The following is a 20,704-nucleotide window of genomic DNA, read 5'->3' as shown; positions in this document are numbered from 1 at the left end:
TATTTGAATAATTCAATTATTTTATATATAGAAATTATAATAGTTCGCAAGAAATGTGATTTTTAGTCGTGCTTATTTTTTTAGATGTTATTTGAACGAATTTGAGGGATTCACACCCATGAAATTTAATTTCTGCATTCCCAAACGGCGTAGGTTTTGTAAACATTTAGATCATGCTTTAAAAGCCATATGTTATAGTGTAAATGGTTGTTATATACGTTAATAATTAGTATTTTTATTTTGGCATACTTCCATACTGTTTTGTAGCTGTATGGTGCACACAGCCACACAGGTATATGTTAGTAATTTACATAATACTACAACTTACTATTTCGCATTGTATTATAGCATTTAGCTTTAATTTATTCAGCTCCCGAGGTGATATGCGTACACATCGTATATTATTATGTGTTGTAGGTACTGTGTTTCTTTCGCTCGAAAACTCGTCCCATTGATATGCATCAATGGTGTTTTATCCTTTCCATTTTGATTGGGCGTCACCTCACTAGGTACGGTGTGGGTAATATCTGATGCGATTTGTAATATTATTATAATAATAAAACGTAATCGTTGGGTATTGCAGTAAGTCATTAACGAGATTAAAAACTCACAATATTTATGTTTTTACTTTTTAAGTGGGTACCTAAGACACGAAAAAAATGTTTAGACGTGGTAAAAAAGTGAAGTTTGTTTATTTCAAATATCATATTATACACATCCCCGGGTATAAATCAAACGGTTTTTTATCAAAGATTATTGCTGTATTTTGTATAGTTAAGTGTGGAAAATCTATGCCAGGTATATTTCTAAACATTTAATATACGTCTTTCAAATTTGTTAGAAATGATGAAATAAACATTATTTTGCCCTCAACTTCTGTTCAATACTTCAACGGGTTATCTCACAGTTTCTTGATGTACAAAATGACTTGCTTCTATTGTGATTGATGTTTAATCTTTATTTTCTTAGCTTGTTCAAACTATATACATTACAGTACGTCAGTCAGTACTCCTACTATATACAGTAGGTATGCTATATAGTATATCCCTATTACCTACTACATAATGGTATAGATACCATTATAATAAAAAAAACATTATCACGGTCCGCCGATGTATATAATGTTACGCTTGCACGGTTCGTTGTTGGGGACATTCCAAGGTCTTCTCTTGGGAAGTTTGGGGTCGGCTGTGTACAATACAAAGACCTAACCTAAAACAAAGCAATACCTGTGCTATTTATTTTGATCCACCTATAATATTATATAATAATATATTCTATACAAGTACCTAAATAATATTATTTCTAAATTTTCAAATAAATATTTTAAATCGTTTAACAATTCGTTCTAGTAGGATAAAAGAATAAAACCAGTAATATTCATAATATTGACATAATGAAATGATTAAAAGGAAAATATAATTGGTAATTGGTATCCATAATATTTACTTAAGTACATATTTATTAATTTTAAAAACGAGTAACCTGATAAAAATATTTTTAAGATCATAATATGATAATAGATATTATAATAGATATTATTAATAATAGATATTATCTACCTAAGTAAATAATAAATTCTGAAAATTAAATAATAAACGTTTTATGAATGTAATGGAAACAAAACTTCAATCTATGCGTCCTTCAAAAATGTTCTTTAAATTGTTTTAAATATTTATTACTTATTGGTTATTTGGTTTTGGTATAGGTATTAACTATACAAACACTATCTATTTCCTAATAACTTATAATTATATCTACTTGTGTACGCGAACACGTTTTAGAGACAAACCTTGGTAATTTGGGTTAAGAAGACCTTAGTGGGGACCTTAATTAGTTACGTATTATATAAACGTATTTTATAGTCATTAATAATCAACTAGGTACCTACTACCTACCTACCTAAATTCAAGTAAATACTTACACTATGTAAAAAAATGATTAATATTCCATTTTACAATTGTATTATTTAGAAAATGTACAAAATGAAAGTAAACTATGCTCTGTACACTGTACGTGCCTACAAATGATTTTTGTATTTGGTGGATTGTGCATGTACTACTTTCTAATACATCTAGATGATACTATATACATTGTTATTATGTTTCATTTTACCACGGAAAATTATCTCAAAAATAATGAATATTATGTTATGGTTTATTTCTTATGTGTCAAAATGTCTAATCATATTCATTTTTTTACTAAAACATTACGCGATATAGGAACCTACATTAACTTTTCACACATAATGATTTTTTTAAAAATATTTTATATGAGAAAAATTAAATGTCATAAGTTACCAAATATAATTTCAAGTTTTAATTATGTATCTAAAAAAATTTGTTTCAATAAATGAATAATATTAATTATTACCTCTTGTTCAAGTATATATAGTATCAAGTAAAATAATTTCATTATGAAGTAATAGATTTATTTTGTCATTGAACATTTAACATTTTGCTCTTTATGTATATCACCGCTCTAATAATAATATGTTCCTTGATAAGTTTGAAAAATTGATTGTGGTATTTTTTTAATGATATTGGTATCCGTTAGTTTTTGTCTTCATAGACTTTCCTCAGGCCCATATATAATTTAATTATATATAAAAGTAGGTAGTTTGACATGCATTTAGGATTGGTACTTGCTTGTGTATACCTATTGTTAGGTACCAATTGTTGTGAGTAATTTTAAATTATGCTCTCGATTGTTGAGGCCTATAGTCTGAAAAATTAGGTCGGTAAAAATGTAGCCAATATTTCTTTTTGGGTTCTAGCCATATGTAACAATATTATAAAAACACAAATTAGAATCGTAGTGCTAAAATCTCCATAATCGAGTACTCTAATCTATTTCTGGTACAAGAAATCTGGCAAAGTAAATATTTTATGACATTTTGGTTTTAAAGTACCTATATATTAACTTATTCTCAAAAACTAAAACTACAAAACGTTAGGTGTAATTATGTAAAATCTTGATTTAATTAATATCATTCCATGACAGTTCTGTTCTTAAATGTATGTACTCTTTATTTAATCAATATGTTTTGGTGTTATTTCCAAATTATAAATTTCTTATTTTCTTATAGTATGAGTTATTCACAGTTTTTGGTTTAAAATCACAAAAAAATATAATTCAATTTTTAATAATATTTTCCTCGATATTTTCTGTGATTTTTTATTTGTTGCAATACTTGTATGTAAAGCACCATAATTAAAAAAAAAAAAAAAAATAGGTGTGTACCTATTTATTGTTGACTTTTAGGATATTGAAATTATTAAGACAGCAAAACGAGGCTGAAAAGTATATTATTAATTTGTGTCTAATAGGTATTATATTATGTAGATTTTAGTTATTATTTAATTGTTCAAATAAAATCATTACTATGTTATAAGTTACGAGTTATAACTAATATTTTGACATTTTAGTTTCATAGAAAAGACAATTAAATTAATAAAGAGTTGTCATGGTTATATAAAAAAAAATAAAAATGTAGAGGAAGTGACGCACCTGTTAACAACCAAATGGGATTGTTCACTTGTATAGGCACAGTGTTTGCAGACAGTGTAGTTCCTGCTTGCCCCTCTGTGTTCTACATAAATATTGTATTATTCTGTACTACAAAAAAAAAAACCTACCAAAAAGGATTCTACCTGTTTAATGTACCAGTTCTATCCTAGCTTATTGTTAAACAAATAATTCTAATTTCTAAGCATATTTTCACGATAATAAACATAATTATTCCAGTCAAACATTTAGAATAATTATTACACCAGCTGTAGGAGGTAGATACATTTTTTAGATGTAACACAAGTATAAAAGCTTTTAAAATGTTAAGATTTTAGTATGAAACGAGGTACCTATGAAGTTTTACGTATTTATCGAGGTATTTATGTATTATTTTGAAAAAATCTAGTGTCCTTGTATGAAAATTGGAAGCTATTAATGATGTTTTGTGTTTTTAATTTTTTTTGTTCTAATTATGAATTTGATATATTTTAGGTATATTATTATTATTTACTATCTATTATAAACTATAAGATAATATACAGGGTAATTAAAAAATATCAACTAATTTAAAGTAACAAAAAATGTAGGTCTACAACCTAAACATAATAAATATTTATGGGACACATTATAATTTTATATGTTATAAAATAGTAGTTTTTACTTTAATATAATACTATTTTACTAATTATTATATTTATTTATGTTCTAGGCTCCAGGAGAAAGCAAGATACCTGTGCTGCATTCTAACCAACTAAGATCTCGATTTTCTAATATTTCTAGTAAAGTCCGTTCGCATCTTGATGGTTCCTATCGCACATCATCTCCATCTATGCTGTTCGGACTTTTTAGCAATACTGAAAATAAAGTACATCCACCCACTCGTCCATCTTCACTTTTTAAATCAACTAGTCGTACTACAGTGACTGAAAAAGATGTTGGAAGTTATGTTGAACTGACTCGGCATTCAAGAACCGGCATTCTTAGGTATTTTGGTAAAACTGTACTGGGTCCTGGTGACTGGTGTGGAGTAGAAGTTGAAAGTGGACATGGAGTTTGTGATGGATCTATATGTGGAGTAAGATATTTTTCTTGTCGTGATCAATGTGCATTGTTTGTCTTGGCACATTTGGTGCGCATATCCGAGTGCCAAAATATTGTTGAAGACAAAACAGAAGCTGAACTCATGTTTGATGATGGCTGTACATCCACTTTGGCAAATTGGGATTTAGATATTCTTAAAACAGAATTTCCATTTGAATGCACTGACAGTCTTGGTATATTGTCACCAGACCAAATGGTTGAATTTAGAGGCGATGAGGCAAATTATGACGTTCCAGGTCTTCTTTTTAAAATGTCACCTCATCAATTAACAGAAGTATGTATATTAGTTTTAAAAGTATTATTCAAAAATTTTAATTTACTAATTATATTATTATTATGTTTCAGTGTATTTCTGATGGGGATGTTACAATGAATGATTTGGAAACAATTTCTATGCCTAAAGATGACGATTTAGTTTCTCCAGTTCTATCTTCAGAACCCTCTAATCATACAGTGTCTGAACATGATAGTGCAAGTGCCTATCCAAAACGCTCAACTGTTTCTTTTGGACATGTTTTTTACGATAATTTTACAATTGAACGAACTCCATCATTAGAAGATTTGCCAATGGATGATTTTTCATCAAAAACAACAACTGCAGTTGTACCAGTCCCTAATATTCCTACAATGAACACAGTTGTTACAAGTATAACCAGCGTTAGTAGTCTTGATACTGGTTATCAAGGCGATTGTGAAACTAGTCGTCCTACCAGTCGTGGTGCTACGGTTAAGCGACTTGGACCAACCGAACCAATGACGGATTCAGATTTTTTTACCGAGAGTGAAGCAGAAGATCATTGTCATCGTAAAGCTATAGTTATTGATGGTACATTATACTCGGGGGATAATATTAAACCTGAAATTCAACCAGATGATCACAACAACCCTGGTCCCACTATTGAGGAAATGGATTCAAGCGGTGTTTATTCTGATTTTGATAGAATATTTGAAGAGCCACCTGCGCTCAAAGACAGTTCAGAACCAGTATCTTCAAATAACTCAACTTCTCCCTCATCTGTTAACAGCCAACGAATTCAATCAGTTGCAATAGATCAACCATCTACTTCAACGATACCCGAATGTACAGAAGATGCATCGAGTCCTGCTAGTAAACGTTACAAACGACCTACACCCGTGAAACCAAAAACCTTGGAAGTACGACAAGATCAAGAAAACAGAGCACCAAGAAATAGAAAACCAGCAGGTCGTTGGGATGCTGTAATGAATAAGATAGAAAAAAGTAAAACTGATCAGAAGAGCCGTGTCAATCGGTTGAAGGATGTCAAAAGCAAGATTAATTCTATTAACCCATTGACAGTACCATATACTAACAGGTTGAAAGATTCTCCCACTAATAGTGAACCATTGCCTGTCAGATCTCATAGAGAAAATACACCGTTGAAAGCTAAAAGGTATTTAAGTGGCCTATTAACCTACCTTTTATAACTAATCTAAATAATATTTAATTATTTTTCTAGCCGTAGAACTAGAGCTCGCGGTGGATCAGAATCCAATTTACCAATGTCAGACCAAACTCCTAATTCTTCTAGGCAGAGATGTATTCCTAAGAGTTCTCAAAACAGTTCTAGAGATAGTTCTTTTAGTGATCTTAGTGGAGAAACCAAAATTACATTGAAACAAGCTGCATCACATCCTTCTCTAGCCAGTAAGTAATACATAATATAATAATATACAGAGTGTAACAGGAAAATTCACAAATATAATTAGTTAATTTTGTAATAATTTTTATTCTAATCAGTAGGAAAAAAAGTACATAATAATTGAACATTTAAAAAAAAAATTCATTAAAATAAAATTTAATAAATTTTAAGTTAATTATGTTTAATAGTTTATTATGTTTTAAAAATAGATATTCTAAACTATTAAAAAAATAAGTATTTGTAGATTAGAGAGAAAAAAGTTTTAAAATTTAAAATTGTCATCTTATATTTATATAATTTGCAAACAATAAACATTTAGGATTACCTAAAAATACCTTAACCTAACCTAATAGATTTATCAAGTTAGTAATTCTTATTATGATATTATTAAAAACAATAATTCAGTGAAAAATTGATTGAAAGAATTTCAAATTGAAATCATTTATATTGACGGAAGACTGAATTATTAATATTTCTCAATTATTAGTATTAAAAAAAAATTACTGGTTGTACTGTAATATTTTTGGATACCGTTACATAATGTTACTAGTAACAAAATAGTTAGGTACAAAATTAAAATCTTTCATTTTTGTATAAACTTATACAAATACCTAACAATATAATATTATTCTAATACATCGAATATTGAATAATGGTTAAATAATATTATGTATATTATGTTATCTAATTAAATACAAAAATAGTATAATAATATTATATTCTATTAGGTGCTCCTGTAGTCGCATCGTGTCTACTTAATAAGGGGCAATATTTAGGCAATGTGCAATCTTAAATGTCAGTTGTAAATCATAATTATTAGCGTGAGTGCAGTTATAATATTATACGGGGACTGGGCTATCCACGCACGCGCTGCAGAGTGCAAGTGCGCATAAACCACCAACCAAAAAAGGGACATTTTTTCTCAAAACACCCTTCACAGGAAAAATTGTCACAACTCGTGGAGTGGTCTGATATCATTGTTTTTTTTTTGGTACAATAAAAATAATTCCAATAAGATTTTTAAAAGACTTTAAAATAGTCCTTCTCTTTTCAAAAAAAAAATATTTAAATCTGATCACTGCGAGGTGTTATAATTGTGTATCTTGTAAGGCATGTTTTTGAGCAAAAAAACTGATCACTCGCTACTGCCGTCAATTTTAGCTGAAAAGACCTAAAGTTTTGACAAAATTAATAAACGTTGTGCGATTTTGATTCTGAAAAAAAAATTGTACTCACCAGAAAATTGTCTATATGTTCTACGAAGCACTTTGTAAAAACTAAATTTTATATTATTGTGAACTGTAATAATTGAAAACTTGAAAATATGAACTTTTTCATGTCGTAATTAAAATTAAAATTAATAATAAAAACGGGAAATGTTTCGTACGATTTACAGACATTTTCTGCTGAATTCAAATATTTTTTCAGAATCAAAATCAACAACGTTAACTTACTTTAATTTTGTCAAAAAAGTAAGTATGTTGTCGTAAAATTCGTGTAGGTAACTAGGTAGTGAAATTTATATGGTTATCGAGTTATTGACATGTGCATGCGCGTACAAGAGAGGTTTCCGTCGACACCCGCATTTAATTTCACTCACACTAATAATCATTCACAACTAACACATAGACCCCGGACGGCTATGACAAGATTGCCTAAATGTTGTCCCTTAAGGGGATCGCATCACACATATTTTTCGTACGTGTTAGACCAATAAGCGGTGGTAAATTACACATACTTCCGAATGTCCGATTTCGGACAAACTCCTTAAAAATTACACATTTGCAGGGGTCTTGAATAATGACTGTTGCGAGGTGATTGGTGGTGGTGATTTAATAAGGGGTCGCGTATAGGCAATTCGATGTCTTATACTCGTTGTGCAGTGTGGTTGTGTGCGAAGTAAAAGATCATTAGTGTACGTAGATACTTTCGGAATCCGTCGTGTACCACTCGCAACGCACTCGCACATATCAATAAATCAAGAAAAACGAAATATATTCTTCTATGCATCACCTATAAAAACTACCAAAAACGGTAATAAATTAAACATACGTCTTCCTGAAGTTTGATTGTAATTTCGAAAAAAAGGATTGAATTCGTAAGCTCCTAGACTATGCCTTGTAGGAACCACTTTTTTGGTACAAAAAAGTCCAAAATTAATACAAAAATAATGCAATTTTCTTTATGAGATCTTTTTAAAAAATATCCAAATTTTATGGTCCTTTAAAGTTGAAAATTGGAAGTCGACTTCCTAGAAAGCCTAGTTATTTTGCCAAAGAATTCATACATATATTAAAAATTGAAATCGGATATTCGGAAGTATGTGTAATTTACCACCGCTTATTGGTCTAAAACCTACGAAAAATACGTGTGATGTGATCCTCTTAATACTATAATACAATAGTGTAAGAACAAATAAATATAATTTGTGGTATCGTATAAACTATTGAAAAATTATAATAATCAAAATATTAAATATTTTATGTTAATAGTTTGCTACCTATATGGCTATATTATGTTATGACATATTATTATGTTAGGTGTAGGTCAAAGGTGGCTGACACCATATAGTTGGGAGCGAAGAGCAAAGAAAAGTTAGATACCATAATATCATTATAAAAAAATGTTAAATAATGTTTGCTAAGAAATGCGCCTGCCGTATAGGCAACCTATTATACTTTGATTAGCTTGTTGTAGTATCATTTTATTTATTGTGAAAATTAACGTACTGCATAATGTAGGGTAAAAAATCAATATAATATTTTATTAATATTCTTTCTTTTAATATTTGATTACAATGAAATACTTATGTTTTGGTTGTGATGGGAATTATATAATTAAATTAACTTTCATAAATTGTATTTAATATAGTATTGATATACCTAGTAAATGAAATATTTTTCAAATATTTTTTTATGCATCTGTTAATTAAAATATACTCACTCAGCATGGGAAAGTTTTTTTATGTATGAGAAAATTAAAATCTCCATAATTATTTTCTCAACTAATTAGTAATTAAGTACATACTTCCATTCAATTTGTTGAACTACAATATATTTTTGTTTTTGTTTTTCCATACAAAACGAGTACCTAGTAGTTGCATTATTTAATCTTTTTACATCCTGTCATTGAATTATAATATAGGTATATTCAATATTTTGATTAGGGTAATAGCGTGATATAACTAAAAATAGATAATATAATTGTTTGCGGTAAATGTTTTCTTTCAGTAAGTGAAAATAATTATACGATGTCAAATTGATGTGACCATTTTATGAAAAACGGCCATTTCATGAAAAGATCGATTTCACGAAGTGGTTATTACAAATTATTTATATAAAATACAAATACATTAATATTATCATATAATAAAACCGATAACATCCTAGGCTTTTCTCAAAATTTAATTTAATGGCATTTTTTTGTACTTCAGTACTTATACTTTTTAGTGAAAATATATTATGTAGGTATGTTCCAATGAAATTTTGTTTTGGTAAACTTTTAGTGATTTAATTTTCCGTACTGTTTATAACATATTGTCACTATTTCCTTCTAATAAGAAAATTCTACCGCAGTGAACCTTATGCAACACTGCATTAGAAAGTAAAATGCGGTTTTCATTTATGATATTTTGCTTAAAAGAAAATGTTTTAGTTTCCGTCATTCACTCTGATACCCATATCATATTTTATTAGAACTGTTTAATCGCCAGTGTCTAATGAAGACGTAATCTCGTCTATCCGTGTTAGGAGACTTTAGTAAGTAGTGGTAATAATGTTCATTTTATAAGGAAACCGAGGCCAACTAGAGCGAAAATATAACTTATTCTTCTAATACATTTTTATTTAATTGGTAGTCTTTAAGATGATACGCATACTGCAAGGTATCTTTAGTATTTTCAACCGAGTGAAAACTCTTTTAATTGGAAATTATGGTCACCATTATTTTGAAGAATTATGTTTGGGTTAGTTTTGATTAACTTAATTATAATTATTCTTGAAACGTTTATAATAAAAATTTATGATGCGTGATTTTTTACAGATAAGCATTTTAACCTGCGCTCGCCGTCCGTAAATGTCGTGGTACCATCTGTACGAAAACATTTGACTACGCCCTCAAAAGGAACTCCCCAAAACCGAAGATTAAACTCAGGTACTTATACACAATTATAAAATCTTTTTTTCAATTTTTTTTAAAGCATACAATCGCATGTATGGGTTTGTGTATGTTGATCAAAGAATATCACATATTGTTAATACAAAATTAAGAAGTAGCTTACATTATTTGTGATCATTCTGGTTAAACAAATCCAATAAATTAATTTTGTCTTGCGTACATAAATATTATATATAATATCGTTTCATTAATATTTAGAAATATTTATTTCAATTAATAATAATTAGTTTTTACGGTTTGCCGTGTGTAATAATATTTTGATCCTATTAATGATGTGTCATATTTTTTATACTCATCTGAAAATTATAACTATTCGAGAAAGTTGTGTGACATATTAACCTGCGCACATTTTTGTGGTTATCGTATAGTGTTTAACCGTTTAGGTATTGTATAAAATATATAAAAGTCATATACAGAATGAAAAGAATGACATTAGTAGACTAATGATATGTAGACTGCATCATATGTTATTTTACTCTTCAATCATTTCGTGATTAAAAACAACTTGCAATTATTTTTAACCATAAAAAACTACTGCAATTTTAGAATACGCGATGCCAACGAGCACGTTGAACCAATGAAAATCAATGTCGAGAACTAGTTTTACTTGCGGAAGCCCTGTTTTCTGATATACGTACCTACCTACCGTGTAATTCTACCTGATGTTGTCTCATTCATGGTGGAATTATTATTTAATAGATCTTCTGTTTTATTCTAACACTAATGCTTGATATTTTTATAAAATATATATTAATCGTTTCTATTATTTATATTGTATACTGCAGTATGCCAGTATACTATATGAATACATGATATTATAATGCAGTATAAACAATAGTTGGTGCAGTCAATATCATGATGTATACCATATTACCTTAATATACTATGAATACTTGTGTGTTTTTATGCTAAAAATGCATTTGATCGAAAACAAGTTAGTAAGTATTCAATTACTAGTTTAACCGATCAATTTAATAGTGGACATTGCATTTCTAAGTTCGGTAAATACATTTTTGTACTTTTATTTTAAATTTAAATTATGTTACTCATAATATTATTATTGATAGTTATCAGATAGTTATTGGTACGATGGTACTTTCAACTATCTGATATTATATTTTATACAGTTACATTATAGCTGTTTCACTTGTGTAACGTTATACGATATATTGGGGCATAATATTATAGTATACGTCATATTATTTTGTTCGTGCTCTTTGGTGACGAACGCGATAATAATATTATAGGCGCATAGATCACTCGATAGCTGCTAATTATTAATTTCTCGACGTAGTCACGTGGTCCGATTTCATGTGGGCCGGACTGTTTGATAACACAAGTGGTGGTGGTCTGCGGGAGTCATCGTTCATCGTGACGCCGAAACACGTGCGCGTTACCCGTTTATGTATTGTAATTATCTCGGACGTCCGCGCAGGTATATTATAATGAGTGCCTACATCATTATAATAATATTATTAACCATTGTACAATATACGGCGGCCATCCGATAGTGTGTCTCGCGCGGTCGACATGCACGCGGGTGTGTTCGTCAGTCGTAACGTCGTCGTCTTGTGCGAATCGTATCGATCAAAATTAAAATATTGTAAACAAAAAAATTTTAGCCATCACTGTGTGGGTGACTGGAACGGTTGCCAACGGCGGTTCAGCATTCGAAGGTCGGGTACTATAGCGAAGCCGGCCCGTAGCGGAAGTTCTCTTCGAGATGCCACTACTATTAGTTTTAATCGGCCGGTTTTCGTGAGAGCTCGTACGCGCGTACTACGTGTACCGGCGTGTTATCAATAATAATAATTATTATCGCCGTTTTATTCGGATCCGTATCTACGCAGTTCTGGAGCAAATTTATACTACGCTGTTGATATTTAATAATATAATCTGCGTTCATGGATTACATGTCGGTAAGGTAAAATTTCAATATATAGATTCCCGTCAGAGACTATTATAGGAACTCATTGACCTTATTGACGAACTTGCCCTTTTTTCATTACACGACGAATAAATGATGTAAATATATTACGCGTATACGTTTCCGCATATTTCGCATTGTTATAGTACAATAGTACTAAGATCATTTTTCACCAAGTCGTTGAGACTTCACACTTCTGCCATTTTAAAATTTAGAAATACAATATTATAACTACCGTTTTTCAATATATTTATTGTAATAACAGTGTTAGTGTTAATAAAATATTATTTTAATCTCATGTTTGTTTTATAATTGTGTCAATTTTTGAAATGTGTTTTTAGTTATTGAGAGTGATAAAAAGTAAGAAGTTGAGTAAGAATTAATAAAACCAATAAAAATAATTTGATTACGATATAAATTATAATACTATAGTCTTCATTGAACTCTAGATAAAAAGCTGTAAAATTGTTTTCGTCCATCACAGATTAAAATAATAACGATTTAATTGAAAATTCATAATGTCGTTCGATTGTGTGTAGGTAATTTATATCATATTCTTTCCGCCACTAATACAACAGCAAGTACATTCACAAAATAGTTGCGTGTATATACGCTTTTTTAAAATTGATTTTGAATCTGATTTTTTTCTCCTGTACAATAAAAATGTATTTATTGTCAATATTATAACGTGTCGCTTTTGATTCGTTCGATTAATTTATCCGACACTGTATAAATGTATAATAATTATTGTAATCTTTCGTCAACGGTGTAAAAAATATAATATAAACGCGGACACTAGTCACAAATTTCATTAAATCACCTGTAGCCGTACCAAGTGGCCTTTCTCTACATAATATACAGCGCATACAATGCACGCATGCTTTCACCTACTTAGAATATTTCACACAAACTTCTGGACCGAAAACCTGTATGTTAAACAGTAATATCGAAAAGTTTTTAAACGTTTTAAGGTTTTCGCGTTATTATATTATATATGGGCACCTACCTACCTATATAATATTCAGATTCGTATTACGGGCTGTTATAATATATCGTTGTTCTTGCCGCAGTATTATATGAGCCTCAGGACGTAGGTATACCTAATTACAACGGTGTATCACGATCGTGGGTCAATGATTCCTAATGTGGTTTCAGACGTGAATAGTATTTTTTCGTATTTTAGTATTCCATGCATAATTCACATGTGCACCCGTCGTACATAATGTTTCGATTGAATAATGGATTGGGAAAAAAAACCGACAAATTCGCGATTTGAAAATTAATCGGTTCGCGCAATCCGATTGGATATGATGATTTACTCCTATGGCTGTGATCGATCCGGCCGATGAGGGAGAGACCGGACGTGGCTTGATTGAAAATACAATTATTCGGTTATCCGATTATAGTATTATCCGCACAATAAAATTATGGTAGGCACTTTGGGCAAGTTGACGGCCCTGTTTCACGGTAATTCTAGTTCGAAATCGTCTAATCGGCGACCTAGTGTGATATCAACGCCACCGCCGGTCGTACTCACCGACAAAGCGGACGTGCCACACTTGCAGAGATGGTCGTCATTACGGTTACACAGGCGTAAAGCTCGGCAACAGGGTAAGTAAATAATCTCTTATCCACGAGTCTTTAAAAAGAATAAAAAAATCTGCAGTACAGATTATGGTTTATGAATCGCAACGCTCAATATAATATAGGTATTTTAATGATCTCGAACCTGCACACAATATCTACTCTATAATAAGTATGTTTTGGATTTCAAGTTAAGATAATACTGAATTTCTTAGAGTTGTGTTGTGTGATCATGTTGTTAACCCGATATTGTCTGTAGACCGTTGTAGTCATCATGTAATGTTTTGAAAAGAAAACTTATTAATATTTTATACATAATATAATATGTAAGTTATACATCCATCTGTTCCGGTCTGTGATTGTTATAGATGCTTTCTCGATAATTCGCATAGTCTTATCGTTTTTCTTTATAGACATTGTAAACACACTTGGTTTTCGAATTAAATTTATTGCCTTTTTAATTTTTGTAAAAGTATGTGTAAGTATATTTTCTAAAATCTTGACGCTCAATTTTGCGATTTCGCCAAAGTACAATTAAATGAATAGAGCATAAAACTAAATTCGTTTTTAGTGGGCTTGTTGCCAGAGTGTATGGGTCGACAAATTAAAATTCGGGCTTACTCGTCCGAACGGGGAACTGGGCTAATCGACAGACCGTATCAATATAGATTATTGCTAAAAATACATTTTTGCATTTTGCACTGGTGTATAGATTTATTGTATAGATTATTTTATTATATTTTATTTAGCATGCTATATATATATATATATCTTCGTTTTGTTCTAGTCAAATTATTTTCTATTTGATAAAAAACAGCATGTCAGCGTATATAATAATATTATACAATTAAACGGCTCCTAAATATTAATTTTTTTGGCAACGATACTGACGTTACCAAAAATATACCAACAATTAAATTGAATAAAAAACAGTGTCGTCCCTATAATATTCTTGAACGGGAGATACACTTCGTATAAACGTGTTATTTATATTATTATCAAAGATAATTTATCATATACGCATTGTTATCATTTGGTTATTGCTTAAATTGTCTTACTTTTAGAAAGTTTTCTAAACTGTGTATATTGTAAATACATTTGAAAACTTGAGTTTTTATCGAAACTGACAGTTCAGTTTTTACTGTACTGATCAGATTATATTAAGTTTAAGATAATATCAAAATTAGTTTTTTTTATGTTTTACTCAATTTCAATAAAAAGTATGGCCAATTTTGTTTAAATTTGCTTTAAAAAAAAATTACATCAAACTTGACTGTAACTGTGTAACCGTTTTAAATACATTTTGACAATATGGTAATTAATTGCATATTTGTACTAATATAAAATGTCTGGCATTTTTTTCGGTTCAAATAAGAAAAGTTTAATATACAATGAGGATTGTTGAGGGGAGGACTACGAACCTATTCTCTAAAAAAAAAATTCCGCGTGCATTTCTGATTTCATATCAGCAATGCTTAACACTCGAAATAGTTACTTTTGAGTTTAAGCGGTCTTTATCATAAATTTGTTACCACGTCTTGGCATAATACTTATTGTTGTGTGATGTTTTAATACCGGAACGAAGCGTATTATACCTACGGTTGTTCCTGATTGGTCAAAGTTCGGTTGAAGACTTTTCGGACCAAATTTCCTCGCAAACAATATAGATAGTTATTTTAGGTGTTATGTTTTTCAAAAAATCCGATTGCAGTATAGAAGGACAAAAAATATCACAACATGTTTATGTTTTTTGTGAGTCGTATCTTTAGGAAAATACCTACTCTCAGAATGAATTCGAAAACAGTACAGTAGGTAATCTATATTAATATTGTCATTCACAATAATTAATAATGATTTCCGGACGTCAAAATTACGTATTACGTGCGTGGTTTTTAGGTATTGCCGTCGGGGAACGATGACTGTCCGGTGTCTTAGTATACCTATAAGTTATAATTGTATTGTATCTGTGTAGTCGTATTATTTATTGTCTTAGACACTAGAATAACTCCTATAAACCTTTGGAAATTCAGGACAACAAATTCCACCTCAAAGCCGCGTGTGAATAACAAATAATTTTATACGCGCGGTGCACACTCAAATGTAGACGAGAATATAAGTATAAGTATAGTATATAAGTCGTTTCGTCTACGTACCTATACGATGGAATCTAATCGAATTCGATTTTATACGCGTACGGAAAAGGTTTATAGCAGGATTGCGCTTGATGGATAACTGCGCTGTCGCCGAGCAGACTCCAATCGCGGCTCGTCTGTGCGTATAAACTTGCAACCGACACAACCCGTCCGTTATGTGACCCGTCGCCGCCGTCCCGCTCCCTTAATAGGAATCGTGGTACTTTTCTAGTCCCCCGACGATATAAAATAAATATTATATATTATTATATGTCCATCGATAAATTTGTAACGATGTGCTATGTGCGGTTCGATGCCCTGCTCGCCACTTCCGCACCACGCTACAACAACTGCCGCCGCCCATCGCCATCGTCCGCCAGACCACCGAGTCTTATACGCAGTTATACACACACTCGCGCAATCATCAAAATAAAACTATAAGCATATAATATAATACGAGAGTCTCAGCGTTGTCCATCACTGCGGGCCTTCTGCAGGCCGAAAGACAGGGCTCTCGCGAGACGCACTTAACGATAATAATAATTACGGTATTACGACGTGTCTAACAATAAAACAAATTCGTGTGCGTGTGTATATGCCGCGTGGGTAATGTTCCAGAAGCAAAAAGCTCTTGAGTCTCTTAATGTGGCAATTCGGAAAAAAAAAAAAACAAATTTAATATAAGCTCCGCCGCCGCGCACACGTCCTCTCCTGGAAGTGTATTTTGGATGCACCGGCGGCGGATTCTACTCTATACGTATGTGTACTCGTTTTTTTGGCCGACGGCCAGCGGTTGACATGTATTATTTAAAAATAGGAATAATGTCCACTCGGTTATAACCATATATTATTATATACCTACCTTTTGCAGCCGACTATGTACCCGACGGCCGCGGCGCATCATATATGTATATTGACCGACAACTTCGACGACGGACACGCGTGTGTTTAATTATCCGTGTAATTTTATCGATATATGTTGTGTAAACGCGTCGACCGCGATTTAAAATTTGTATTTTACTGAAAAACGTTTTATATTTTTTATGGTTTCGTGTATACCTGTTATAAGAATAATATTATACCCATAAATAATATAATATTATGTCGAGATGACGACATATTTTGTATTATTTACACGTCATTTGCAGCGCGCATACAATTAATAATCTCGTTTCGATACTACAATTTTTAATTTTTATGCTTTCTTATTATATATCATTATAATTTACTATGCTCATGTGTGCACTTCATTCGTTTTCAATGTCGTCGGGTCCACTTCAGGTACCTACCTATACCACGCTACATGCTCTTATATATAATTTTTATTTTTCAAATTTTAAATCTTTTAAATTTATAAATTCGTAAACTGGATGTAGGTCATACATACACATTATTATGATGCGTAAAAGATCAAAACCTTGAAACATTCCACCTCATGCAAGAATAAACCGGCCTCCCCAAGTACAAAGGCTAGCATTTTTGCAATAGACTTGTTCTGAATTGTTAATTTTTTATTATTTTTCAAATTATAAATTAAGTAAATTGTTGTGTTACTATATTTATCATAATATTTTGTTTCATATGCAAAATATTTTACACAAAATTAGACACACAGATTATAGTGCTCACCCTCCCCCACCACTATTTGAAAAAATAATTTTTCAAGCGCTATTATACCGATGGTTTGAAGAATCCAGCCACTAATATTAGAAATTATAATATTATAGTTATTAGTTATTACTTAGCGGTACTACAGTTATTTAAACTATAATTAATAATTATATTAGGTATATTATAGTAACTATACAATATAATCGTCCTTTATTTAGTTCATCATTATTTCCTTCTCCTGGACACGTTTAAATACTGGTTTGAAAATCTTTTCTGGTCTATTAATAATTTATGTTATCGTTTCGATCGTTTTAATAGATCTATGACCTGGATTTTTCTGTAATAATTTCAGCCGTGTCCACAATTTGTTCGAGTGAGATTCTTGTTTGGGATTACAATATGGTGTGTTTTCTAGGCGTGAATACGCCCGTAATAGGCGTTTTTTTTTTTTATAAATGTGTGTCGGTTAGATGATTTTTTTTTTTACATAATAGGTATAATGCTGTTGAATGAGACATAATAATTCGAATATGTTAACATATTATAATATATTATGTGTCCATAATGCAATGATGCTGGTCTCCAACCGTTTAGAGTTGAACTGTTGAAAATCGTTAATTATATATTATTATATTTATATCTAAAAATAAAAATAACGCCTCCAACATCATAGTAAAATATTCTCGATTATTATAACATGAAAACGATATTATGATGCCACTATTATGCCAGGTATCAAATAAATCAATGCATATTATATTATTGTAATTTGAGAGGACCTATCTATAATATTCGGTCTGACACACATGATAAAATATTACATTTTAGTTTTCATTGAGTAATCTAAACAGTTTTTTTACAATATCTTTATATATTTATGGGAAACTTAATAGGTATAATATACTGTTTAGACAATCGTGCGACGAGCTGGTTATTTTTCATATTTCCCTGTATATTTTCTCTGTATATAATATTATATAGGTAGTAGAAATGTTCGTAAAAATCTCTGTGCAGAAATGTAAGGCTAAGTATTAAGCTCTGACTCGTAATAAAATCTTAACACTTTTTTGATTCAATTCAAAATAGTTTGCGAATTTTATGATCTTGTTATTGAATTCTAATATGACATATTATTACATAACATTTATATTGTATACTCAATCACTCCAGTTTGACGTGTTTTATTAGTATTATTCGCTTACGTTTTAATAATGGAATAAATAAGACTACCTATATAATATTATGACAATTGATGTTATATTATAAATTATAATGTTATTAAACAAAAAAAATACAAAATATGCATTTAAAAATGATTGTTTATATTATGTATTTGTTTTCTGTCGAATTCATGTCAAACGCGTTAATCTTTAATATTATAAATTAAATATAATGTTGATCGTTATTATTTTCTATATTTATATTTAAAAAAACAACCATCGGTATTCGTGGTGTTGGCGTTACATTATATTAGATGGTTATAATCAATTTATAAGCATTTCAAAATTTATCGATACTAAATTAACGATAAATTATTTTAACACTTCATTAAGAATATATATCTCTTGATTTAAAACGCATTCCCTTATCATCCATTACATACATTTATTTAAATTTAGACACATTTTACATAGATTATTCCATATAATATTAAAATGTATACCTAATAGTAATTTTATTTGTTTGCTTTAATTATTTGTTTTAAGTTTATCGTCAACTATGTATTTAATGCCGCAAATATAGCTTTCTAGACGTCTTATAACTAAATATAATAATCTAACATATAGGTACTTACCTATATATTTTTGCTGTCAATTTATTATTATATTATATTAGGTAGGTACTCATAAACTTTAACGTTCCGGAAAAACTTTCGAGTTATAAACTTATATAAAACTATATATTATACCTTATTAATCATAAGTTATTATTATTATTTGTCTTTTAAATTTATTACAATAAGATACTTAAGCAAGAATTCTTGCTTGCTTATCTACATAAATTATTTTACTAACTGCAATAAAACAATATAATTAATATTAAATTGTGATGTGAGTTGTACTGTTGTAGTAATTAAGTAATTAGTAGATTACACTATAAGTTAGTGGTGTTATTAAACAATTAAGTAATGAGGACGTCCTCGTCTTAGATGGCATTTTAGTGTTGGTCTTATGTGGTCGATAGTGCATTGAACCTGTTGACTTGTGAATTGATTTGATGAAATTGTAAGTTTTCTTGCAGTTTTGAAATTTTGATGTCTTTGTGTATCTTCAAATATGTAATATTTGTAATTTATTTGAGAATTTTCGTGTTAATTTGCGTAAATATGACAAGCATAATATGTATAAGCAGTTGGTGCAGGGCCGCAGGACACGATCGCGTCCGTCTTACCTTTTTACATACAAAAAACGCTCCTTGAAATATACGTGTGTCTAATTTTCTTTCCCAATTTTACTGACTTAGGATTGACAAAAAAATTAAATTGCAGTTGGCTTGGTTTAAATTGTTTCTTACTTAGACATTACGAAAACTATGAACTACAAAATTGAGGTCCAATTAGGTACTTTAAAATATTCTAATAAGTACAGATACTTCATTTAAGTAGTTCTAATTTTGCCTAAGTTTGCATTATAATTTATAAATTTCCATTTGTCTTATAGTTCTTTTCTCAGTTTGTTTGTATAATTTTTTTAATACTAATAATTTCTAAATAAGCTTCACTTTGGATGTCTAACAATAAATTAATAACTTCATGAATTTAAGGATGTTAAGTGTAAAACTGTGAGCTATAAATATAATGTCGGTGGAATGATTCTGGACCAATTGGTCGTCGCTAGCTCGACGTTTTAGCTTCCTCTGGAGGTCTACTAGCACATATAATTGATAGAAAAACCGCATCAGAGCATACATACCTAGTTGTCAAATATATAATAATGATAAAAAACGATGACAAATGGTTATAATGCCATGTATTAATACACTTCATTAAAAAAACTTCATTA

General features: G+C 30.1%; 1 protein-coding gene across 1 annotated transcript in view; it reads left to right on the top strand.

Annotated features, from left to right (window-relative positions):
- Positions 1 to 20,704, top strand: part of LOC100169373 — a 40,330-nt gene that overhangs the window by 8,105 nt on the left and 11,521 nt on the right. The window contains exons 2-5 of the mRNA XM_001942756.5: positions 4,220 to 4,885; positions 4,957 to 6,023; positions 6,090 to 6,277; positions 10,314 to 10,424. Of these exons, the coding sequence (XP_001942791.2) occupies positions 4,220 to 4,885; positions 4,957 to 6,023; positions 6,090 to 6,277; positions 10,314 to 10,424 (2,032 nt within the window). The remainder of the gene's footprint in view (positions 1 to 4,219; positions 4,886 to 4,956; positions 6,024 to 6,089; positions 6,278 to 10,313; positions 10,425 to 20,704) is intronic.

The sequence above is a fragment of the Acyrthosiphon pisum genome, chromosome A3 (assembly GCF_005508785.2).
Source record: "Acyrthosiphon pisum isolate AL4f chromosome A3, pea_aphid_22Mar2018_4r6ur, whole genome shotgun sequence".
NCBI lineage: Eukaryota > Metazoa > Arthropoda > Insecta > Hemiptera > Aphididae > Acyrthosiphon > Acyrthosiphon pisum.
Note: the sequence above shows the minus strand (reverse complement) of the source record. Positions and strands in the feature narration are given on the sequence as shown.